Below are 24850 nucleotides of genomic sequence, written 5' to 3'. Positions count from 1 at the left end.
CCCACCACAGTAACTGATACTTTGATCAAATGGATTATATCTGTCACATTTAAAATCGAATGGATATGTGTTAGACAGATGATAATCTATGGGAGTATCGTTCCTTTGGCTGTTAGCTGAAACACTCATGTACGTGCATGCGTGGCTTTCTTCAACACAGTCACTTCCTGTTGGTAATGAATCTATGGCAACCAGCTAAGTAACTGGAAACACTAGCAACAAATGACTTTTCACACCAAACAGGCAAAAGGGCAGGATTTCTGAAGTCAGGCTAGGTGTGGGATGACAAGATTGGGCACTCTCAATATCTGGTAAGTTCAATATATTCAGTTTCCAGAACCACTGTATCAAAGTAATTGAAGCTACTCAGTAAATGTAACATAATTTTATACAAGTCACCTTTGTCTTTGCTTTCCTCTGCCCATGCTGTATCTGTCCTGTGAATAAGAAGGGCCTTTGCTCTTCAGGGCTGTCTGGCCAATATCTTTCCCAAGCACTAAATTCACTGCAACAAAAATTTTTAAATGTTAAGTTAAAAGTAAAATTTGAAAATCAACACAAAGTCTAACTTTACATGAATTATTTCATTAATCTGTGTGTGTAAGAATCAGTATGCTTGTAAAGTAATCAATATCCTTGACATTATTTGCTCATCTGCAAACACAAGTTTTGCAACAATTATTGTAATAATCTCTGCAATCTGTGATCCTGTTGCAATTTATGATCCTGTTGGGTGTTTATGTAAAACACTGGTTTGTTAAATAAGAATTTTCTGAAATCTGACCATATTTATCAGAAGAGTAGCCAGATGATAGTCTTTTATTCCAGAGAAGATGACAGAGTAAAATCCACAGGTAACATTTTTCAAATGCAGCTAACTATCATAGGAGCTTAAATTCCATTTGCAAATGTAATTTAGGAGCATAGCCCCATTAACTTTAAATTTGAGAAATTGACCCCATCTATAAATATTTTAAAGTAATATTAAAAAAAAAATCTAGTTAGAATAGAAGCATCCTGCTAAATCTTGCCCAGGTTACAAGGTAGCTAAAGCATTGTAAATCTTAACATGACAGCCTCAGAAAAGCAATCTCTTCACTTGTCAAATGTGAGCATGATTTCCTTCTCTTGCTAAAAGCATAGCCTGTCATAAAACATGACAGAACATCTGCAAGATCAAATTATTTCCCCTTAAATACATCACTATAACAAGAGTAACAGGCAACATCAATCTAGTGCTACATTCAAAAGCTGCCTTCAAGCTCATTCGGCTATATCAGTTCCAGCTGTGATTTTTGTCATAGCTCATAAAATATGTAGGATTGGGATGGGACAGGATGCAGATGGGAATCATTTCAGGAAGAATGAAGGTGCAGCAGGTGATTCCCCAGGCGGCATAAGCATGAGTCTCTCAGTAGTGTTCGAGGGCACTGTTCTATGGAGGACTTGATTTAAAACAGAAAATTCCCAAAGACTTTTCTAGTTTATTTAATGTTGCTAAGGTGCCGATCACCTTATGTAAAAGTCTGATTCAAAGTCTGTTGAAGTGAATGGAAAGGCTCTTATTGACATCAGTGGGTTGTGAATAGTATAGGGCTGTTAACCACACTGACTTCAGGCCAAATTCAACTCTGGTAAATTACATTCCACCCACTTAAATCGCCCCTGTAATTTCAACTGAATACCTTAAACTTTAATTCCTGTTGCTCTGCACTGTTAAACAGTTGTTATATTTCACACCAGAAGTGGCTGCAGTTCAGAGGTAGGCAAAGTTTTGATTCTATTTTTTTTTTAAATGTAAAACTCCATTAATAAATATTTTAAAGTCCTTTGGGATCCACTAGAAAATGTAAGTTGTCATTATCATCATTTAACTTGTATATTTGCTTAAAACCTGGTATGCTGTGTTTGTTCATCTTAAACACCAAATTACCACAATTCCATTTTGTAGGTAATTGCTTATGAGGGAATGGAGAATCCAGGAAGATCCTTGTGTACAGAGCACAAGTACTGCAGAGCAGTGACAGCACTAGATAAACTCTCATGCAGCAACTTTGTAACTAATACCGATCTCTTCTCTAGTAGCTCTTTCATAGTGCATCCTGCTTGGGTTACCAGACCTCTCATCCCACAAAGGTAACAAGTTCTTGCTTATGTCTGTCATTTGCTTTGCAACACTGTTGACGATTGAAAACAAGCTATGAAGTAAGCCCACTAGCTAAAGAAATGCTCTGTGAGACAAGCCTTTTGGTGCCAACTGTTCTTTACAAACAACTCCTTTCTCAGATCTGACAAACTCACTACACTTAATACATCCCTTTCATGGTATTTTTCCATGAAAGGTAGCATGTAAGGTCTCTACTGAAAGCTTGTAACATATCAATACTCATAATCATCGTTAGATGTGTGTACAGGTAATATTTAAGGAATAATTTAACAATATTGAAAACTGTCATGGTCTTAAAGTCAGTCACCAGAGAATTGTATAACTGGGTAATAGTCCACTTGAGTGGGAGGGAGTTGTCATCCCTCCCTGGTAGACTAGTGATGTAATACAAGGTTCAATTGTCTAACCATGCCCGATCCTAAAACAGGCATTGGAAAACCATCAAAGCCAACTGCAAACAATCAAAACCACTTGGAGGTAAAAAGAATCACTACAACAGACAGTGGATTGCCCTGTCTGTGAATAAAAACGAAAGACTGATTCAGTGTAACACAGGATGGAAAAAGACTCCTTGTATCCATTCACTGAGGAAACATGTTGTTGAATGGGGGATGGGTTTCATGAAAAATTGGATCCTGGTTCCTGTGATGCCAGCCAGAGACTGAACTGGGGAGGGGGGAAGAGAACTTACTTTATTAGCTAGGAAAAGTAACTATTAATAAAATGTAGGTCCTAGTTTGCATTTTATGATTTGTTTTGTATTGTAACTAGATGTTTCCATCACTGTCTCTTGTTTCTAGTGGAGTCTCTCTTCTTTCTTATGATAAAACAAAAGAAGCTTTATTTAAGTGCAGTACATTATACAATAGTGATGATTTAGGATAAAAGTGGTAAACTAGAGCACACTGCTCCCTTGAGGGCAAAGGAGCTGGGATTTCTAAGAGTAGCCAGTACAGGATCTGGATATCACAGGGGAATGCTTCAAGAGGACTCGGGACACCCCTTGTTAATTTGATCTTAAGGGCAAGTACAGGCTAGTTTCACTTCCAGCATAAGTTAGAGCAACTACTGTTGTAGGTTATCTCAAACCAGGATCACAGTGTGATCCTACCACAACCACCAAACACCCTCCCCCACAGTGGTGTGAGGCTGAGAGGAGCTGCTGGAGTCATGCAAGCAAGGGATTCTCCTACACAGGCAAATCCTCAGCCAGCTCCTTCTGCCTGCTTTGCACCATAGGGGTGGAACAAAACAGGTCCACTAGGGCCCTGGATCTGGCCCTTGAAGGTTAATAGAGTGTTGTAATTTGACTCATGGAAGCTGTTTGCTCTCACCACTAACCCTTTTCTTTTTATTCAAGGTGCTCATGGATCAGCCACTGTCCCCATTTCCCTGACACAGCATGTAAGGGACTGAAGGTGTGGGAAAAATCAGTGGACATTGCTCATGTTCCTGTTCTAGCAAGAAGGGAATCTGATGGGTTTTATTATCTTGGTACAATAAAGCAGGAGATAGAGGCAAGTGATTATTGGCTCACCTATCTTGTGTAGATATTTTTAATTTACTGTGTCTCCATTACAGTGAGATCTATTCATTGTAGGAAGTCACCTGGATCACACAGTGGACTCCCTCAGAAGAGATTCACAAAGGGTCAAATTCATGGATTGCAGAATGCCCCCCAGCAGCACCTCTCTGCCACTTGAACCCCTGCTATGGGTGGAATTGGGTTGAGAGCGGTGGGGGTGCAAAGGTAGATCAGCTGTGCACTGGGGTCCCTTCAGCATACAGGGTTTCTATCAGTTCTGATGTAGGCTATTGCATGAAGTCAGGAGGCAAGTCACAAACAGAGCATCTGCATTTGTGATTATACCTTCCAGTGGATTAAAGACCATGTTTAGGGGCAATAGTGTCCAGTGGTCCTGCCCATCCTACTGTACCTATTGAGTAATGGCATACTGTATGAGTCTGCTCAGGATAACAAAGGTATAGGCTGAGATGACACCTGTATGCAGCCTCTGTAGCTCACATTCAGCAGCCTCTATGCCTCCTTTGCTGTGCCTTCTCTTCCTGATGTCAGACTTTCTGGTAGCTATTCTAGTCTGCAAGAGGGACTGTTGGCTTGTGGAAAGCGGGGCATGCCCCTTATTCAGAAATCAAGGTAGCGGCTTGTGAGATAAGGACTACCAGCTTGATCTCTTTAGGGAAGTGCTCATTGTAACACTTTGCCTTCCCATTCTTCCACCAGCACTTATGTGTTTTTGGAACTTTGTTTTGCCCCAGTTGGATCCATCCTGCAAGGTTGCAAGAAGTCTTGGCTCCTGCTGCGAGTCAGGCTCTCAGTACCTTGCAGGGACAGGCTCTTTGTTTCTGAGCCAGTCATGCTGGGCACTGAGCCACGTTTAGATGAATTTTGTGGTGTTACAGCCAGCGCCCCACCTACTGTTGTGAATAGACAGATAAACATCGATACTGCTGGAAAACTGTTAGTGTGTTATGTATACACTTATTGCTTTATTCCTCTGCAAACCAAGGCACAGCATGTCTTTTCAGAGACACTAGTGAATGCTTTAATTCATTAAGTTGTTAGCACTTAAAACTTTAAAGAAAAAAGGGCCTATTCTTTTTGAAGAGCAGGGGAGTGGCTTGCTTCACTTGCTGATGCAAAGCTCCTTAACTGTTTTCTAAAAGATAAAATGACTGGTTACCCAGTATGTAATAGGAAAGGATTCATGAGTGAACAGAGAACAGCTCTGAACTGCCTTCAGGTGCCTTGTCACCATCTATGTACAGGGTAGCTTGTGAAATCGGCAGCATCACATGAATTACAGTTGGGGAAATAATCTCAGGCCTGTAGTGTGTTTTGCAGTGGAGAAAATACAGGTCTTAGTTGTAGTGGATATGGAGGGGGTGGGTACTTTACCAAGGCTGCTGAACACAAACATCCCCCGTAGTTCTTTCCAGCTCTCTAGATGAGAGACTAACATAGCATGAACTGCTTACTGTCACCATTCCTGCTGTCCTAGAGTTCAGGTCTAGTCTAAGCTGCCATGGAAGGGACTGCTGACTGCAGTACAAGGTCTTATATTATGTATTACATGGTGGGCTTCCTCATAATTATGTTTTGTTCCTGGTAACAGAGCGAGAGAGGAACTTTCCTGGTAGAGTTTGACAAACCACTTGCATCAGGTGACAAGTATTCAGTATGTGTGCAAAAAACAGCCAGGGATGACATCCTTGAATATGTCAATGGAATGAGGCACTCTATACTCCCTGGAGACAAAGTACTGGCACCCTGGGAACCAGACCTGGTCAGATATGGCCCTGGAACCATCCTACTAGGCATTGAAACACGGGATCCCCTGAGAGGTAAGAAGGGATCCCCTGAAGTGGTAAGAATGAACACTATTTTTGGTATTGCTACTGTAGCAGAAGCATCAGTGCAACTTGCAATGTTTATTTTAAAAATGTATACAGGTTGCAAAGGATGTAGTGGGAACTAGTAACAGATCCTAGAAAGTGCTCCTTAGCAATACCTTGAGCATGAGAGTTAGCTTCTAGATTGATCTACCTTTTATTAAGAAAACTGACTTTTTAAATTTGCATTTTCACTATCCACTACGTCTAGTCTTTTAGCAGTTATTCAATTTAACTTTCTACTGAAACAAGGGCACTAGTTGTAGGGGAAAGGATAACATGTTCAATTCCTGAGACTTGATGCACAGGGAAGCTCTGTTTTCAAATGGGGTAGTGTTAAGAAGATGACTTATATCAGAATGCTCAGATGGGCACTGGGTTATTTATACATCCAAGAGCTGATCTGAGCACCCACATGTGGAACTTAGACAGCCTAATAATCCACCCATGTGTGACAATTTGGCCCTGTTTGCTTATCAAAATACTGGTAAAATGTTATTAGATTATCACTGCCAAATGTGCCACAATATCAAAAGTTTCTCAGACAATTACCATTTGCGTCTACTTCATGTGGGGACAAATTTGCAGGAAAACTTCTGTGATAGGAAAACAGGGCTGTGATAACAATAGCAAATTCAATAGCTGCCTCCATATCGTACAGTATATGATGAGGAGGTGTTAGGGTGTTCCTGCTTTCTGACGAAGGTAGAAAACATGTATTAAATTGCTAAGACAAGTCAAGATGCTAGTATTTCCCAACCAGAGCGGTACTGTCTAATGGTATCTTACCTTTTTCTTTTCCATAGCCTCAGAGGATGAAGAAATCACGGTCTGTTTTTGGAATGACAAGAAAGTGAAAGTACCACTAGGTGTGGCCTTATGGATTCCACCAGACACATGGGAAAGGATAGTAGAGATGATTCACATGCCCTTCACCAGTCGATTAAAGCTTACAAACCCTCTCACCACCACTAGCTCTTATACTTCTACCTGCAGACTTCTAAGAGCCCCCATCCATTCATGTGCTTTAGACGATGGGCTAAGTAAGTACAGGTGGCCATGGCTGTGGCCATGGCCATTTATCTGCCCCCCTTTCCATGGTCATTGTCACAGTATATGCTGTTCACCAGTCCATGTGGGATGCATCTGCTGCTCCCATCCCAAATTCAGTGCCTGGCGGCCTCTACTATCCGCATCTTTGCTCCCTCAAAGAAACACTGAACAGCAAGAGTCCAATAACAAGCCCACTGCACAACTTCTAGAATTGGAAAGTCCAAAGGAAAATGAACCAGCAGCAGCTGCTACTACTGCTTCTTCCTCCTCCTCCTCCTCTGATTTAGAAAGTGAGGAAGAGATGGGCCTAACGAAGAGCACGGTGGTGGATAGTGCTGTTAATACAGATTCCAGCCTTTTCAAAAAAACCAAACTGAAAGATGCTGCAAAACCTGAGTGGAAGTACTGGAAGAGAAGCCACACCAAGTCACATCCTAGGAATCCAGGTATATTTCATCTCTTTCCTTGGTTACTTGTCAACAGGTGCTCCTTCACTGAAAGCATTCTATAAACCCTCTTCAGTCTGGCACTGTATCTCATTCAGTGTTAGACTTGAATGCAGGCCTGTATCTCTGCTAGCAGTGACACATATGTACATGTAAATGTCTAACTTAACCTTATTTCAACATTGGTAGACAAAGTGTGTATGATGCATAGAAAGCAGAAAACAAATCTGACCATATGTCATTAATCCTGTAACTACTACCTAGAATTTAAAATAGATTAAATAAATTCATAAATCTTAAATTCATAAAAATGTTATTTTGTAACCCCATTCCCTTTTTTAAAAAGCAAAGCAAATCTTTGTATTGGGGCCTAAACCAGGCATCAGTTAAAAATCCCTTTAATTAATTTCTATAAATGCAAGATCTGCACCAAGTTTTGCCCTCTTCATCACATGTGAGGGCTCCTCTTTCATATTTTACCCAGTGGAAAACCACGCAAAAATGGAATCAGATTCAGGCACGCACGCGCGCACACACACACACCCCCTCTAAATTCCTGAGCTTCCCCCCTCCCCCCCCAACCCTGCCACATTTTTCATGGTCCCATCCACACAATTAACTTTACTTAAGCAACGGATATCCAGAACCAGAAATCGTGCACCTACAAGAGTTCCTTTTAGGTTTAAATTGCACTTTCCTTTCCAAATGACTACCATTTTTTTTTCTTTAATGTAAAAGTAAGATTAAATATAGTATCTGTATCTCCAGGAATCAGCATTCCCAGCAGCAAGTGTACAAAGGGGAAAGCAGAATCCAGAACCATTTTCTCCTTGGACATGCACCCTGTTGCATCAACCAACCACAGTGCAATGTTTGAAACTATTGAACAGTCTCCGAGAAGACATCTCACACTGAAAGATGTCTTAATCCACCATGATTTCAAGTCATCATTAGGGGTAAGTAATCTATGGTGAAAAAGTATTATAATTAGGTACCTTGGTTCTTTAAATTGAAGATGTTGTTCTGGATATCAGCTGAAGAAGCAAATGGGCCTGAAGTTACCCAGTTGCCTGCTAAACATCCCCCCTTTCCCCACCCAGGCAAGCCCCGTATCTGTGTTGGGGAGAGAGCTCCTCTTCCAATTCAAACACAATTGGGCAGGATCTGAATCCATCTTACAGTTCAAAAAACTAAAACTTGGCATGTAACTAGATGGTGATTCAATGGAGCTTGTAACCTTGGAAACTGAGCCAATGCCCACTGAAGTCATGGGAGCTGGATTAGGGCCTTAGGAAGGTAAGCAACTCCTATAGGATGCTTGATCATGGGAATGGATGTCTCTGAAATTCAGGACTAATAGAATCCAAGCAAGGAGCTCTCCTTCCTCCTACTTCTCCCAATGCAGCTCTGCACCAGGCTCACTCCATGGAGGGCATTTTATACTGCCCCAAAGCCTGATGCTTGTGGATATTTTTCTAGAAATCAGTCCTGTAGATCAGATTCTGAAAGAATTTTTTCCCTCTAAAAATAGAAGACAATTTAGAGAGAATGCTGCTCTAGAGTTCAGCTAGAGCAGGGGTCTGCAACTGGTGGCACACAAGCTGATTTTGCCTGGCACGTGGCTGCCAGCTGGGGTCTTAGCCGCCAGTCCTGCTCAGCGTGCTGCTGGCTGAGTGAACAGAACCCCAGGCTGGCAGGAGGCTGAACAGGGCTGATGGCCGGGACCCCAGACCAGCAGCAGACATGCCCCCTGGCTGCCACCTCACCGCGCTCAGTTTCTACAGCCCCTGGGAGTGAGAGCTGCCGGGGTACAGGGCCCTGAGCCTGCTGCGGGAGGGGCTGTGGCTCACACTCCCGGGAGCCACAGAGCCCGAGCATGGTGCGGGGGAAGCCAGGGGGCACACAGGGACCGCCTCCCACATGCATCCGCTGCAGGAGCCCCGCGGGGGGAACCACTGGGCCACAGCCCGGGCAGGCATGCCCCTCGACTCCCCCCTCACCGCACTCAGGTTCTGCAGCTCCTGGAAGTGTGAGTTGCCGCTGCCCCTCCTGCAGCCCCCCCCCCCCCCCCGCTGCCTCAGCACTCTGTGGGGGAGGGGCTGTGCGCGCAGCAGCCCGGCAGCATGCGCTGCCTTCACGTAGAGCCAGCATCTGACCGGCACAGGCCTGGTAAGGGGAGTCCTGGGGAGGGCAGTCAGGGAGCAGGGGGAGGATTGGAGGGGTTGGGAGTTCTGGGGGTCCTGTCAGGGGGCGGGAAGTGGTTGGATGGGGTATGGGAGTCCCAGGGGTCTGTCTGGGGGCGGAGGTGTGGATAAGGGTTGGGGGAGTCAGGGGACAGGTACGGTCCTAGGGGGGCAGTTAGGGTGGGGGGTCTCAGGAGGGGGAAGTCAGGGCACAAGGAGCAGGGAGGCTTAGAGAGCTGGGTGGGGTTCTGGGGGGCAGTTAGGGGCAGGGGTCCCAGGAGGGAGCAGTCAGGGGATAAGGAGCTGGGGGGGTTGGGGGTTCTGCCTGGGGCAATCGGGGCGGGGCTACGGCAGGGCGCTCTCCTCTTTTTTGATTGTAACTCTAGGTGAGGGGAGACCCGGGGGGCGCATGGGGGCTGGCGCCTGCATACATCCACTGTAGCCTGCAGGAGCCCCTGGGGGGGCACCGGGCAACGGCAGGAAGAGCAGGGGGGGGCACAGCTACTCCCTGCGAGCAGCACTGCCACCTTTGCAAGGCTGCTGGCCCCCTGCACCGTGCTGGCTCCCCCAGGGTGAGGGCTCACTGCTGCTGCAAGCGGGATGCTCTGGCTCTCTGGTGCCTCCGGAAGGTGGCTCCTCCCTGCTGAACTGCCCAAGCCTGGCAAAGTGAGTGGACTCAGGGCGGGGGCCACCTGGGTGAGGTAGGGAGGGGAGGGCTTGCAGCGGGGCTGTGCACCCTCAGGGGTTAGGGAGGGGGGAACCTGGTCTGGGGAGTAGCCCCTGGGGTCTATAAAGGCTCGTTGGGATTTGCCCCTCAATGAACCGGGTGTGCAGGAGGAATTGGGGGGCGCAAGGTGGAAGTTTTGCCTAGAGTGCAAAATATCCTTGCACTGGCCCTGCCCCAGGGGTGCATGCACCCCAGGTTAAACACTAAAGCACTAAACTGATAAGATCAGCATTTTAATTTAATTTTAAATGAAGCTTCTTAAACATTTTAAAAAACGTGTTTACTTTACATACACCAATAGTTTATAGACTTATAGAGACCTTCTAAAAACGTTAAAATGTATTACTGGCATGCGAAACCTTAAATTAGAGTCAATAAATGAAGACTCGGCACACTACTGAAAGGTTGCCAAACCCTGAGCTAGAGGGTACAAAATGCATAAACTGAGTCAAGAGGAAAGAAGACTAAAGTCCTAGTTTTCATGCTTCATTTCTCCCAGTCACAGGCCACTCCTTTTTTAGAGAACCTTGGAGAAAATCGAATAGAATGTGAACGCCAGAGAAGAGCCTGCATGGAACAAAAAAGAAAGAAAAAAATCCAGCAGCAGCAGGAGTGTGAAAGAGAACAGCAGGCTGAAGAGAAGTACTACACTGCACAGGAACACCGGAGGTACATCACACAGGTCAAGTATTAGCTACTCTGCATCTTCCCTCTTTTGGTTCTATGGACTTTGACTACAGAGTAAAGCACTGTGCACACTAAACTTAGATGATTTCTATTTTCAAAGGACAAAGCTCTTTCTACTGGTATGTATTCCTTAGAACTGAAACTGAAATATCTTGGAATATTTGTTCTACACACACACTAGTGTTTTAATTCCAGTAAAGAACTAATAGAAAATATGCACAGTAATTTCAGCTGTTTGAGCAGAATGAATGTCTAGTTTAAATTAGCAATAAATATCCACATTGTGCTTTGTTGTAACTGATTTATACCTTTCTGAGGAAACCGCTGTTCATAGGGTTCTCTGAAACAAGTACAAAACTTGAGGCATACTGTACATTAATGGTTAATGGGAGGTCAAGTCAGATACCTGTTTCTACCAATTTTGGAATAAGGGACTAATAAATCATATCCTGCTGGACAGGGCTTGAACACACACCCCTGCATCACACACAGTTTTTACGGAAGTCAATAGTTCTGCATGTGGGAGGACTGCAGGGTTAGGCCCTGTATTTTTGTAAAGAGTATAAAGAAACTAAATGAAGAGACTGAGTTGCATCTGTGGCTAGCCATCCTGTTCCCTGTAGTACGGTGGCAGTAACAAGAGAGACATTCCTTCTCTGATTCACTAAAGACTTAAAGGGTTGACTCAATACGACATTCCCCAAAAGACACAGGCCCAATTTAATGTCCAACTAATGTTGTGAGACCAAGTTACAATGTGACTGTCCCTAAACACAGTTAAAGCACAGTTCTATCTTGTACTCTAGATGGAGCCTTAAACTACTTGACCACATCCGTTCTGAACATACAACTGTAAGAGTCAGCTAAAACTTCAGGGTGGGTTTTCAAAAGTGCTCAGCTTTGGCCTAACTTTGCTCCCACGGACGTGAATAGTGAAAGTCCCACTGAGTGCTTCCGAAACTCTAGCCTAAGGTTTATTATTTTTAAAACATTTATATTCCAGTGAAGAGTTTATACACATGTAAAACTGCTTCCACTTGGAAAGCTACATCAGGCACTTCTATTTATTTTGAGGATAGGAGAAGAGCAGACAAAAACACTGATTCTTTTCAGAACAATGCTCAATTCACTGGGTTTTTCTTCTCCAGAAACAAGAAACTGCTGCATTTCGAGAATAAAGATAAGAAGGTAAAAGAACAAGACAGAAAGCAGAATCAGACAATGAAAACAAAGCAACTTGCACAGCAGAGGACAAACCTGAAGATGCAGACCATGGCAGAGGAGGACAGGCAGAAAGAACAGCAAAGACTAGCTCACCTGCAACGAGTCAGAGACACATATGATGAGAGGGAATTCAATAAGTGTATAGCTAAAGAAATTAAAGAGAAACAATCTCAGGTAAACTACCCATCTATATAAGGTTATTTTTATACAGTGAATAAAATGTGCCCTCATCATAAAGCTCTCTACTCTAATGACCTTCACCTCTCCTTTAACCAAACAAAATCTGTCAGTAGCCAGAATAGCTTTATGGACAGTAGCACCACTTTAACCAACTGAAATAAATTTCCATTTAGATGGAAATGAGGTAAGTACCTTCACTCTCCTGTCCAGGGGAAGTGTATCTTTCTATATTAAGTTCCCACTGTGCTAGACTAGAAGCCAACACTTTTGGGGAGATGATAGGAACAACAGGTAATAGTACAGAAAACCTGAAAAACTGGAAATTGAGAGAGCAAGATTTTAATAAGCCTCCTGTTTGTTCTCATGGTTTCAAAAAGTCTGTGACTGGGATTTCAGCATGATGGTTTCTCTCTTGTAGGAAGCCCGAAGGAGAAGAGTGGAGACCCAGTACAAGTTAATGGCAGAAAAGCTCTCTCAAGAGGAAAAACAGAAGAGAAAGTAACCAGATAGCACAGAACAAAGGAGATACAAACAAATATTTATGTAGAATCCCAACCGCTGTTATGGCTACCATACTTTAAGCTTCCCCCAAATAAAATCTACTGGAACCTTATTAGAATAAGCCAAGTAAAAGTTTGTATATGCATACTAAAACACGTGACACATTTTATTCATAGATGCCCATTCAGCAAGCTACCTGAAGCCTATGAGAAGTCCCACTGACTTCAGTGGGATTATTCATATTCTTAAATTAAGCACATGTTGAAATGTCTTGCTTATTGAGGAAGTGGGAGTTAATCATGTGTGTACGTGTCTTGCTCAAGTGGGATTTAGCTTAATGAAAGTGAAAACTAACAGTACTGGAGAAACTTACATTTATGTAGCAATAATTGGGCTTAGCTTTTTTTTTAAACTGCAACCATGTGCACGTTTTAGCTTGAATTACAGCTCCAGTTTCTTCATTCATACCACTATGACCAGTTATCAACTACAGTATTCTACATGGCACACTGTAGCCAGATCCTCAGCTGCTGTAAATTGGCATGAATTTCAAAGGAGTTACATTGATTTACACTAGTTGAGGATTGGGCTTTTTATATTCAAGCAATTATAAATATAACTTGCACGACTTTAGTCCCTAATTTTAAAAAAAAGTAAATAATTCTCATTTCAAAGATTAATTTTTATCCTTTATTCCACTTATTGCTTGACTTAAAAATAACCCCAAACTCTGGGTGATATGTCACATAATTGAAATTAAGGCATATTTATACAAACATTCATAATGTCCATGTACACAATGGGCTATAATAGCACTGCGTGTACAATAAGTAGACAAAGTGAGTAAAATAGAAGAGGCCCAGAGAAAGGAAGTTGTTAAAGTGCTAAAAAGAAACAGATATGCATAGGTTGTTATATTAATTCATTAGGAGACTGTAGTATTGTTTTATTCCTTTGATTGATTGAGAGTGATCATCATATACTGAAAGTTAAATCAATACTTTGTCCTGCATTAACATCCACCACATGTGTCTGTTTCACCATATCCTCCGAGGTTGCTGTGACAGAGTAGGTGCCGGGGGAAACTTCAATGTAGAGATCCTTGGAAGCCTTTCTAGCCTGAAAGGGGACAAAATAAATGGTAAGTAATACTGTCTAGTTGTCTTACCTAGACAGAAATGGAATTTTTTAGTTTACATAGTTACATTTCAACTAATATATTGACATATTAACATTTTTCAAAATACACTGGCAGGACGGATGTTAGTGGTAGCAAAATGTTTCTGTCCAATACAAAAATTAACAAGCTGTGATTGTAAAAAATAGCCAAATTCAAATCCTTTCTTTTTTTTTTTTGTATACTTAGGTAGAAATTAACTATCCTCTGTAACACTGGGAAAAATAGGGTTGTCAAAAATAAATATAACTTAAATATGGGGGAAACAAATTTAGTAGAAAAAAAAAAATCTTGTTTGGGGTTCTGATGAAGATCCATATTTTTCAATTTCTGTGGCCAGAAGCCATAGCAATTTGTTCCTAAAACTGCTTCAGCAAATTAGCCTTTAGAAAATGTAAAGTATTTCTCCTCTTCCCACTGACCATTAAACCTACTGCGTCAGAATTTTGTACCTCTCCACCAACTCAGTGCAATGACTGACACCCACAACCAAAATTAACTTTCCACGGTTGCAGCAGATAGTGTGTTCAGTAATTATCATCTTTAAAGAGAATTCTGAAACACCACGTGACCTCCTCCCTCAGTGGAATTTTCTAGGCCAGATCCTTGGCTGCGATATAGTCCCTCTGCACCACAGCAGGCTCAAAGTTACACCTGCCTGGCTTTGCTCCAGTACAGCAAAGGTGCCAGAAGTACACCAAGGTGTGGCTGAAGGACTGCTTGACTGTTACTACTGGTGCAAGTTAGAGAATGCCTAAAACAATTTAATCATCCACTCACAGTTCCTCACAAATTTTGCATCCATCCAAAATCCAAACATAGGTCACCTTCAATAGGCATGTGCCAAAACTTCACAATCTGGCTTCCATTTTGTGTGTGCACAAACACCTGTGTTTGTGTGTGTTCATTCTAGCACTCAGACCTATATGTAGTGGTGGTAGATTTTGCACATGTACATTCTATCATACGTGAGGGCAGGTAAGAGGGCAAAATATTTTTTGCATTATCCTTAAAAAACTTTTCACTTGACTATATATAGAAGGAGCTAGAATTTTTATTCATTGATTAGATTAAGTAACTCCAAATACTAACAAGTTGCTTGAGGGTTTCGGCTGGATTTGACACCGGAGAGGTTTCATTTTTCTGGAAAAGAAGAGGAAAGCTGCTAGTCACTAAATTCCTTAACCTGTCAGTTCTGGATTTTGTTTAGTGTCCCACTTTGGGATCTCTTTCATCATCAGTTAGTGTTTAGCTTATGCCCTGAAGCATATTTTTCCAAATAAGTATCTTGCTACACTGGGTCAGAAAGACTGCAGGGGACTTTTGATATAATTGGATTAAAAAAAAATCATGGAAACATGAAGTTTGGCAAAACCTAAATTTGGCTAAATGTACCTGGTGAAGTCCCTGTTAAGCAGCCTTTCCAATAAGGGAGGGCATGAGAAAGATGGCGTAGTCGTGTCAAAATGCAGAAAGTTCTAAAACTATAAATTTATGCCATACAGCACCTAAAACATTAAAACTGGAGCTTGAGAAAAACTCAGATCACTTTAGTCCTTCACTGGAGTCCTAATTGTATTAAAATAATAAAAAAAAATCCCAATATGAATCTCACAATCTGCTGTAGCAAAGGGGTAAATTAAGCCAGTCTGGCAAGCTGAATCACTGAATGTTGTTGGTTCCACTGTTCAGTTTATCCCTACAACATGACACGTTATTATGGAGTGTGCTGCAAGGACCTAGGGTAGGAAAATTATATAAATGGCAGGAAAGATTAGTGGTAAAAATATGAAAACAAAAGTAGGTGAGACACCTTTGATCATTGGTAAAACTAAGAATGCTTGTTAATAACACTCTGGGTGAGAAATGGAAGCTCTGAGTACACTGACAAAGTCTGAATTAGAGTCTTATTCAAAATCAGTTTGACCTTTCACTCTTCTGACAGTCGAACAGTCATGCTTTGGCAGCTGTGCCTCTTTCTGGTCCCCACGGAATTAGTCTCCTTCAGCCAAAATAGCTAATAAATTCTGTGTCACTGTATTATTAATCTTGTTATTAGAAATGCAGGATAGGACTGCTGCAATGTGAGGACAATAGGGTGAAAGTGCCTTGGAAGTTGAATGTGTCTTACACTGCAGTGTGCCATACGGCCATGCAAAGACCTCCATTTAGGATCCTGTTCCTTTGATATGCAAGGATTGGGAATACAACACAAACAGCGCACACAGCCCTGGAAAGGGAGCACTTGAAGGAGTGACTCCCTTCTTCCTACTACCAGGCATTTGGAGTGACACTGCATGTGTCTCCTCCCACCCCCTCAGCTAGATGGAAAGATCATCTCTCTCTAGATTCTTATATTGGCACCATTGGCACTCATCACTGTAGTATCTGAGCACTTGAACTGAAACTCAGATTAGTGTGACAAAGGACCTGCAGGCACAGGGGATCCCTGAGAAAATTATGCAGATATTTCCATGTCTTGGATGAGGAAAAGAATGAAATTAAACATGAGCATCTCACTTACCTCTTGTTCCAATGTCTGTAACAAGTTTTCTGCTGCTTGTCTGCTGTGATATCTGCAGATGTGTTAAATTTCATTCTCTTGGCATCTACTTGCTGGCACATAGCTATAATATTTCTGGAAGACAGTTAAAGCAAAGAGGATTACATAGCCAAACATCACAACCACACCTAAGAAATCCCTTCTTTCACAGTGAAAACTAAAGCGCAGAAACACACTGTTGTTGACCTTTTGAATTAAATCAGCTGATCTGTTCTCATGTTAGAAATGGGACTATACCCTGAAGCATCATGTGACTAGAAACCAACCCCTTCAAACAAAGTACTTGAGAATGACTCTACTGCCATCTGCTGTTCCTACTCAAACAAAACACATGAAACTTGTAGATTTGCTCTTTTGGGTTCCTAGATGGTGAAAGTAAAAAGTTCAGTTTTGCTTATTTATTTCTCTATCTGATCAGACATGTGGCCAGTATACATTTGTGTCCAATTCCACTATCTTGCTTTACTTCTTTAGGTTACAAATGGAAGTAGTTTACATTTGGCAATTGGTTAGTCTAATTGTTTTGTTTATATTGTACATGTGCCCAAAATTACATAAAAATAGAAGGACCTGACCTGGAACAACGCTTCCTCAGCTCTCGTCCACTCACGCCCCTTCTCTACCTATGCTACATTGATGACATCTTCATCATCTGGACCCATGGGAAGGAGACTCTAGAAAAATTCCACCACGATTTCAACAACTTCCACCCCACCATCAACCTCAGCCTGGACCAATCTACACGGGAGGTCCACTTTCTAGACACCACGGTGCAAATAAGTGATGGTCACATTAACACCATCCTATATCGAAAACCTACCGACCGCTATGCCTACCTTCATGCCTCCAGCTTCCATCCCGGGCACATCACACGATCCATTGTCTACAGCCAAGCACTGAGGTACAACCGCATCTGCTCTAACCCCTCAGACAGAGACCAACACCTACAAAATCTCCACCAAGCATTCTCAAAACTACAATACCCGCACGAGGAAATTAGGAAACAGATCAACAGAGCCAGACGTGTACCCAGAAGCCTCCTACTGCAAGACAAACCCAAGAAAGAAACCAACAGGACTCCACTGGCCATCACATACAGCCCCCAGCTAAAACCCCTCCAACGCATCATCAGGGATCTACAACCCATCCTGGACAATGATCCCACACTTTCACAGGTCTTGGGTGGCAGGCCAATCCTTGCCCACAGACAACCTGCCAACCTGAAACGTATTCTCACCAGCAACTGCACACCGTACCATAGTAACTCTAGCTCAGGAACCAATCCATGCAACAAACCTCGATGCCAACTCTGCCCACATATCTACACCAGCGACACCATCATAGGACCTAACCAGATCAGCCATACCATCACTGGTTCATTCACCTGCACGTCCACCAATGTAATATACGCCATCATATGCCAGCAATGCCCCTCTGCTATGTACATCGGCCAAACTGGACAGTCACTACGGAAAAGGATAAATGGACACAAATCAGATATCAGGAATGGCAATATACAAAAACCTGTAGGAGAGCACTTCAACCTCCCTGGCCACACTATAGCAGACCTTAAGGTGGCCATCCTGTAGCAAAAAAACTTCAGGACCAGACTTCAAAGAGAAACTGCTGAGCTTCAGTTCATCTGCAAATTTGACACCATCAGCTCAGGATTAAACAAAGACTGTGAATGGCTTGCCAACTACAGAACCAGTTTCTCCTCCCTTGGTTTTCACACCTCTACTGCTAGAACAGGGCCCCATCCTCCCTGATTGAACTAACCTCGTTATCTCTAGCTTGCTTGGTAGCATATATATACCTACCCCTGGAAATTTCCACTACCTGCATTTGACGAAGTGGGTATTCACCCACGAAAGCTCATGCTCCAAAACGTCTGTTAGTCTATAAGGTGTCACAGGATCCTCTGCTGCTTTTATAAAAATAGAAGAAAAGCTACACTGACATAGTGGATAATATGTCACATATTGCATCATAAAAGTCAGGGTGGATCTCTCTGTACTTAAGTTTGGGAGAAAAACTTTTGATGTTAGGTAAAATTTTCCAAAAGTGCTTACATGACTTAACAGCCTAAGCCCCATTTTCAGAAAAGTGAGTTAGTCACTTAAGAACCCAAGTTCCACTGATTTTCAACTACACTTACAGACTTTGAAAATCTGACCCTAGAATTCATGGGTAAGAGAATCCCCCCCAAAAAATTATGATCTTGGAGAGCACATAGGACAGCACGGTCTAGTAGACTGAGCATGAAGGGTGGAAGCCAATGACTCTCATTCCCATCCCAGCTCTGCTACTGAGTCCATTGAGATGCAGCAAGATTTAGGGTCTTGCCCAATTTTCTCTTTTGTAATATAGAGATGATAACTTCCTATCCTGACTGATGGTTGACTAGTGTTTACACAATGCTTTGAAATTATAAAAGGTACTGTCCAAAACAAAACTACTTTAGTGGTGTGAATGTCTGTGTACCACTGGAAGCAATTGTGTCTATAAATGCATGGGCACTTTACAAGGGTAAATAGTGGTTAACAAGATTTATCTAGCACAGGTAAGATTTATGGAGTGGATAGCTCCATTTGAAGTTTCTCTTTCTGCCCATAACTACCCCATAATCAAACTTTTCTTCCAGCCGAGAGGAAGAAATGGGCAGCTGCCTTAGGCCATGACTCCATTACAATTCCATCGATGCTCGTAACAGTGGGAATGCTAGTACAGGCCAGGTGGTGGTGGTGGTCTACATACCAGCATATTATCTAACCCAACTCAGAGCAGGTTTAAAAGACAGTGGTAAAAATGCATCAGTCTAAACTTGCTCTCACACAGATACCATGGTGAGGGTGGGAGATGTTCCTAGATTTCTTGTTTTAGACAAGGCCCCAGAAGCCACTACTAAAGCTCTTACTGATCAACTTGTGAGGTTGCTCTGAATCTAATTCATTCCTAGTTTTCCTAACAGCAATGGAACTGAGCCACTAACAGGCACAACATTAGGATATTTCCCCCCATCCCTCCCAACATAAAATTTACCTCACACTCCTTTGTGGTTTGACTCATGAACTCCACTACTGAAGCAAATGCTGCATTGAGACGTTCAGAATCTTCTTCCTGTGATTAGACACATTTGTATAGGTCATTATGTCATTTTATTTGGTTCAAAGCAAAAATCCAATGAGGAGCCTCTGCAGCTTATGCCTTGTTCATTTAATTCACAAAAGTCAGTCCAGTTGGACATTACTGCAGTGATGTTAGCAGCTTAAGCAACAAAATCTTGATTAGTTCTGATGGTTTTCTCCACAGTGAAACTGACTCATCTGTAAGCTGTTAGGGTATGTCTACACTGAGATTATTCTGATTTTACATAAACCGGTTTTGTAAAACAGATTATATAAAGTCGAGTGCACGTGGCCACACAAAGCACAGTAATTCGGCGGTGTGCATCCATGTACTGAGGCTAGTGTCGATTTCTGGAGCGTTGCACTCTGGGTAGCTATCCCGTAGCTATTCCATAGTTTCCCCAGTCTCCCTCGCCCATTGGGATTCTGGGTTGAGATCCCAATGCATGATGGTGCAAAAACAGTGTCGTGGGTGATTCTGGGTAAATGTCGTCACTCATCCCTTCCTCTGTGAAAGCAACGGCAGACAATCATTTCACGCCCTTTTTCCCTGGATTGCCCTGAGCTGCATGCCATTCATGGGGGGGTGCCCCTGCAACAACCCCGCTCGTTGCTTCCCTCATCCCCCAACCGTCCTGGGCTACCGTGGCAGTGTCCCCCCATTTGTGTGATGAAGTAATAAAGAATGCAGGAATAAGAAACACTGAGTTTTTAGTGAGATAAAATGAGGGGGAGGCAGCCTCCAGCTGCTATGATAGTCCAGGCAGGACATTAAGCGGTGGGGTGGGGGGGAGAGGAGCCCAGCCTCCCGCTGCTATGATAGTCCAGGCAATACAGAATCTTTTCTTTAGACATAAAAGGGGAGGGGGCTGATGGAACTCAGCCCCCAGTTGCTACGAGGAGGACGGTTACCAGCCCTTCTGTACCATCTACCGGGAATGACCGTGAGTCATTCCTATTTTTACCCATGCGCCCCCACCAACCTCACCTGAGGCCAGCCAGGAGCACTCACAGGTTGATGACAAGGACGGCTATCAGTCCTTTTGTATGGTACTGTCTTCCACCGGGGAGGGAAGAGGATGCTGCTATTCAGTGCTGCAGCACCGCATCTACCAGCAGCCTGCAGTAGACATAGGGTGACACATAAAAAAGTCAAACGATTTTTTTCCCTTTTCTTTCACGGGGGCGGGCAGAGAGGGTAAATTGACGACGTATACCCTGAAACACCCCGGACAATGTGTTTGACCTTACAGGCATTGGGAGCTCAGCCAAGAATGCAAATGCTTTTTGGAGACTGCAGGGACTGTGGGATAGCTGGAGTCCTCAGTAACTCCTCCCTCCCTCCAATGATGTCCATTTGGATCTTGGCTTCCCGTTACCTGCACAAATGCAGCACTGTGCGAGTCCCGCGTGCCCTGTCATCATAGCCTGGAGATTTTTCAAATGCTTTGTCATTATCGCTTCTGTAATGGAGCGTGATAGACAGATTGTCTCCATACAGGATCAGATCCAGTATCTCCTCGCGTACGGTCCGTGCTGGAGCTCTTTTTGGATTTGGGACTGCATTGCCACCAGTGCTGATCAGAGGTCCACGCTGGGCAAACAGGAAATGAAATTCAAAATTTTGCAACTCTTTTCCTGTATACCTGTCTTCCTGGCCAGTGCATCCGAGTTCAGATTGCTGTCCAGAGTGGTCACAATGGTGCACTGTGGGATTGGCCTCCGGGCGGTATACCGTCGATTTGCGGCCACACTAAGCCTAATCCGATATGGTAATACCGATATCAGCGCTACTCCTCTCATTGGGGAGGAGTACAGAACTGGTTTAAAGAGACCTTTATATCGATATAAAGGGCCTCGTTGTGTGGACGGGTGCAGCGTTAAATCGGTTTAATGCTGATAAATTCAGTTTAAATGCGTAGTGTAGACCAGGCCTTACTGTGTGTTACATAGCCAATTAAAAACTATGCCACACTGGCTTTACTCTATCCTTGATAACACATCAGACGCAATAAAGACTTTTACTGTATGATTACTTTCAGTCAACCCACTGCTTCACTATGTGAAACAATTACCTGACTTCAGTCTTTCTCAAAGCACTGAGTTAGATACTAATTTATTTGTTAAATAGCCTTGAAGATTTCATGCTGGCTTTAGACTGTTTACCAAGTTTGACTTTGTACTAAGGGATATTAAAGCATCCTCATGTGTTATAGCTAATTAAAATGTAAACACTACATGTCTAAGTCCTGCACATTCAGATGATAGGCCCCTATGGGACATGGGATACAGTCCATCATCAAGGATATGACTATAAGTAAAACACTGCAGCAGTACTGCTGCAGTGCTTCAGCATAGACACTCACAACAACAATGGGAGGGGTTCTCCCATCCCTGTAGTTAACCCTCCCCCCAAAGAGACGGGAGCTAGGTCAGTGGAAAGGTAGGGTTGATGGAAGAATTCTGTCCACTCCCAGAGCTAGGTCAGCATTGCTATGTCTTTCAGGGTGTGGATTTTTCACATCCCTGAGAGATGCAGCTATACCAATATAAGTTTTCAGTATAGACCAGCATTAGATATAAAATTTCTTTGAAACTGGGTTTCACAAGTATTAATTTATATTCACTGGTATTTTCAATCCTACAACTTTCTCAAAATAAATCTTTCATTACATTCAATTTGCCTCCATTTCAAAGGGTCTACAGTATCTGAACAATTGCAGTCAACATGTCACCTTCAAAGCTCAAGGTTAGCAGTGTCCTGATGTGGGGCAATACTGTCAGCAAGTCAGGCTGTGATGCCTTTGCAAACCTCTCTGTCTTATATTGATTTCACAACTTATACAGCAGCCTGACAACTCCACATGGTAGAAAAACTGTGACCATGTTGAATGAGTTTCAGCAGAGCATGATCACTCCCTGCATGAGCAATAGAGAAAATATCACCTTGTTCCAATTTAAGTGTCTGCAGATATACACAGAAAATCTATTTAAGTTATTCAGAGAAGGGCTCAGTCTCCTTACCTATCTGTAAGGTGTTATACGATTCTCTATCACTATAAATTAAACACAACCATCACCAGTAAGTGCTTAGTTTGAGAACACTGGTTAAAGTATTTTTCATATGTAAAAAATTAAAACCAGTTAGTAAGCTGAAGAATAAATTACTGTAATATATTAGCATCAATTCATCCATTACTAAAATACAGATACCTGCCGGGCTAGATGTGACAGATGTTTAACGGCACACAATTTCAGGCAGGAACTAAATACTACCTTACACAATTGAAATTTCAGGGGGATTTTTATGGAGCTAACACCATTGTGTAAGACTGGGAGTTGGCTACTTAAAGCATTATTGCGCTGCAGGCAAGTTAGCCTGCATTACTCTGAAGGGAGTTTATGGTGACGGAGAAAAACATGATTTGCGTGTGCTGAGCAAGTCATCCAGATACCCAAAGGACTATAGGGTGAGATTTTAAAGAGACTTGTGCTCTCAAGTCACTTAGGTGCTTTTGAAAATCCTAGCCATAGTTAACATGCACTGACTCCTTACAATATTTATTCTTAAAAGCTATGGGGCATAGGACCAAAATTCAAAGGGTGCCTTTACTTAAATCTCAGTATATCACTTAACAGTGGACCTTTTTCCTCAACAAAGGCCCAACTGCTCACTTTATTTTTCAAATCATCTTGGTCATATTAAGCAATTTGCAGGTGTGTTCTATTGTCATATACAATAACTGCAAATTTTAGATCCCCAAAGTGCTTTGAAGATAAAAAGAAAATTGTATGTGCCAAGTGTCTATACATTATATTAAATTTAGCTATTAATACAGAAAGACTACAGAACTACATTAAGCAAAAATGCTATTCAACAGATGTGCAAACACAACAGACTAGAGGTGGGATCTACTTATCATGGCATATGTTGAACCCAGGGCCAGCTCTGTGTTTTGCAAGAGCTGTCTGCCAAGACTTATGGGGCATCCCAGCTTCCTCTGACCTGTAACTTAGGGCTTGTCTACACTTACATTTTATAGCACTCTAATTGCTGACTCAGGGGAGTGAAAAATCACCTGTCTGAACATAAGTCTACACTAGTGCTTTAAAAAGCAGCAAAAAGTCCTGTGGCACCTTATAGACTAACAGATGTATTGGAGCATAAGCTTTTGTGGGTGAATACCCACTTCATCAGGCGCAACATTCACCCACAAAAGCTTATGTTCCAATACGTCTATAAGGTGCCACAGGACTTTGCTGCTTTTTACAGATCCAGACTAACACAGCTACCCCTCTAAGAATAGTGCTGTAAAGCGCTCAAACCGGCTCCAAGCACTGGAAGCCACAGATCGGGAAGAATTGTGGTTTTCAGACACTGACCACAGGCTCCGGCCAGCTCACTTTCCGCCGCTTAGCCCGTTCCAGGACTTCCTGAGCCAGCCCTGCCGTGCACTGAGCGATGCCACAGGTCCTCCTCGCTGGCCGGCTGCTTGCCATTCCTCGGGCCCTGGCTGGAGAGACACAGGCAGACTCATCAGAACAGCCCCCCAGCTGGCTCAGGGGGAGCCAGAGCCCGGGGGTGGGAAGTGGGGGCCAGCTTCCCTGAGGCTGTATGTCCTGTATGCTCCGTGGGGCAGGGCATGGGCCTTGCCAGGCAGCCATCAACCAACAGCCCCAGAGGCAGACAGGGCTGGGAGGCTCCCCGGGGCTAGTGCCGAGGGGCCGCTGTAGACACTGCCCCACAGGGCGGTGGGGGTGGGCAAAGCCTCGGGCCGCCCAGCAGCGGGCGGCGGCACTCACCGTGTCTCGGTGCAGGGGTGGGGGGAAGCAGCAGGGCAGCTGGCTGCACAGCTACAGGCGGGCAGGGAGCAGCGCCTCCCTCCCCGCGCTTATCAAGGCCAAGCTGCCGGCTCCGCTAGCTGCAGAGGCTGGTACCGACTGCAGGCGGGGGCGCCGCGGCTGCAGCTGCTGCTTCCCTCGCCCCACGCGGGCCTCGCCTGCGGCTGGAACACGGACACTGCATCACAATGCGCGTGCGCTGAATGGCCGGCGCGCGCCGCCTGCGCGGGGCTGCTTCTCCCTCCCGGCCGCGGACGCGCCCCCCGCCGTGGGAGGAGCTCAGCCCCGAGCCTGCGTCCAGGGGCAGCTCTCCCGGTTGTATAGCACAGGCTCTGCCTAGGGGAAAGCGCTCCCCTGGCCTCGCAGCGGGGCTTGACCGACCCCCTGCGGCTCCCGGGGCGATGCACCCTCCCCTGCAGCGGGAGGGAGCTGCTCCCCCTTAGGGTCAGGAGTACAAGAGTGGCTGAACTTCAGTTTCTTAGCCCCCCGCAACCCTCTCGGCATATTAACGTTATGAACGTCCCCAAGGCAACCCCAAACAGATTATATAACCCCTGT

At 43.8% G+C, this 24850-nt stretch overlaps 2 protein-coding genes across 2 annotated transcripts; one reads left to right on the top strand and one right to left on the bottom strand.

Annotated features, from left to right (window-relative positions):
* Window positions 1–222: 222 nt before the first annotated feature.
* C4H11orf16 (chromosome 4 C11orf16 homolog) lies at window positions 223–12583 on the top strand. Its single transcript, XM_075065161.1, has 10 exons — window positions 223–311; window positions 1952–2136; window positions 3528–3682; window positions 5300–5533; window positions 6388–7080; window positions 7849–8036; window positions 10490–10659; window positions 10785–10800; window positions 11791–12075; window positions 12500–12583. The coding sequence occupies exons 2-10, from the start codon at window positions 1970–1972 to the stop codon at window positions 12581–12583; spliced, it is 1992 nt and encodes a 663-aa protein (XP_074921262.1). The 5' UTR covers window positions 223–311; window positions 1952–1969.
* On the bottom strand, window positions 10211–24535 carry AKIP1 (A-kinase interacting protein 1). The gene is given in 7 exon segments (XM_032796792.2): window positions 10211–10557; window positions 12274–13701; window positions 14852–14902; window positions 16284–16397; window positions 19365–19442; window positions 23834–23964; window positions 24254–24535. Coding segments are annotated over 5 exon segments (504 nt in total). The 5' UTR covers window positions 23951–23964; window positions 24254–24535; the 3' UTR covers window positions 10211–10557; window positions 12274–13557.
* Between the last annotated feature and the right edge of the window lie 315 nt (window positions 24536–24850).

This window comes from Chelonoidis abingdonii, chromosome 4, assembly GCF_003597395.2.
Source record: "Chelonoidis abingdonii isolate Lonesome George chromosome 4, CheloAbing_2.0, whole genome shotgun sequence".
Classification (NCBI taxonomy): domain Eukaryota; kingdom Metazoa; phylum Chordata; order Testudines; family Testudinidae; genus Chelonoidis; species Chelonoidis abingdonii.
This window is presented reverse-complemented; position numbering and strand designations above follow the sequence as displayed.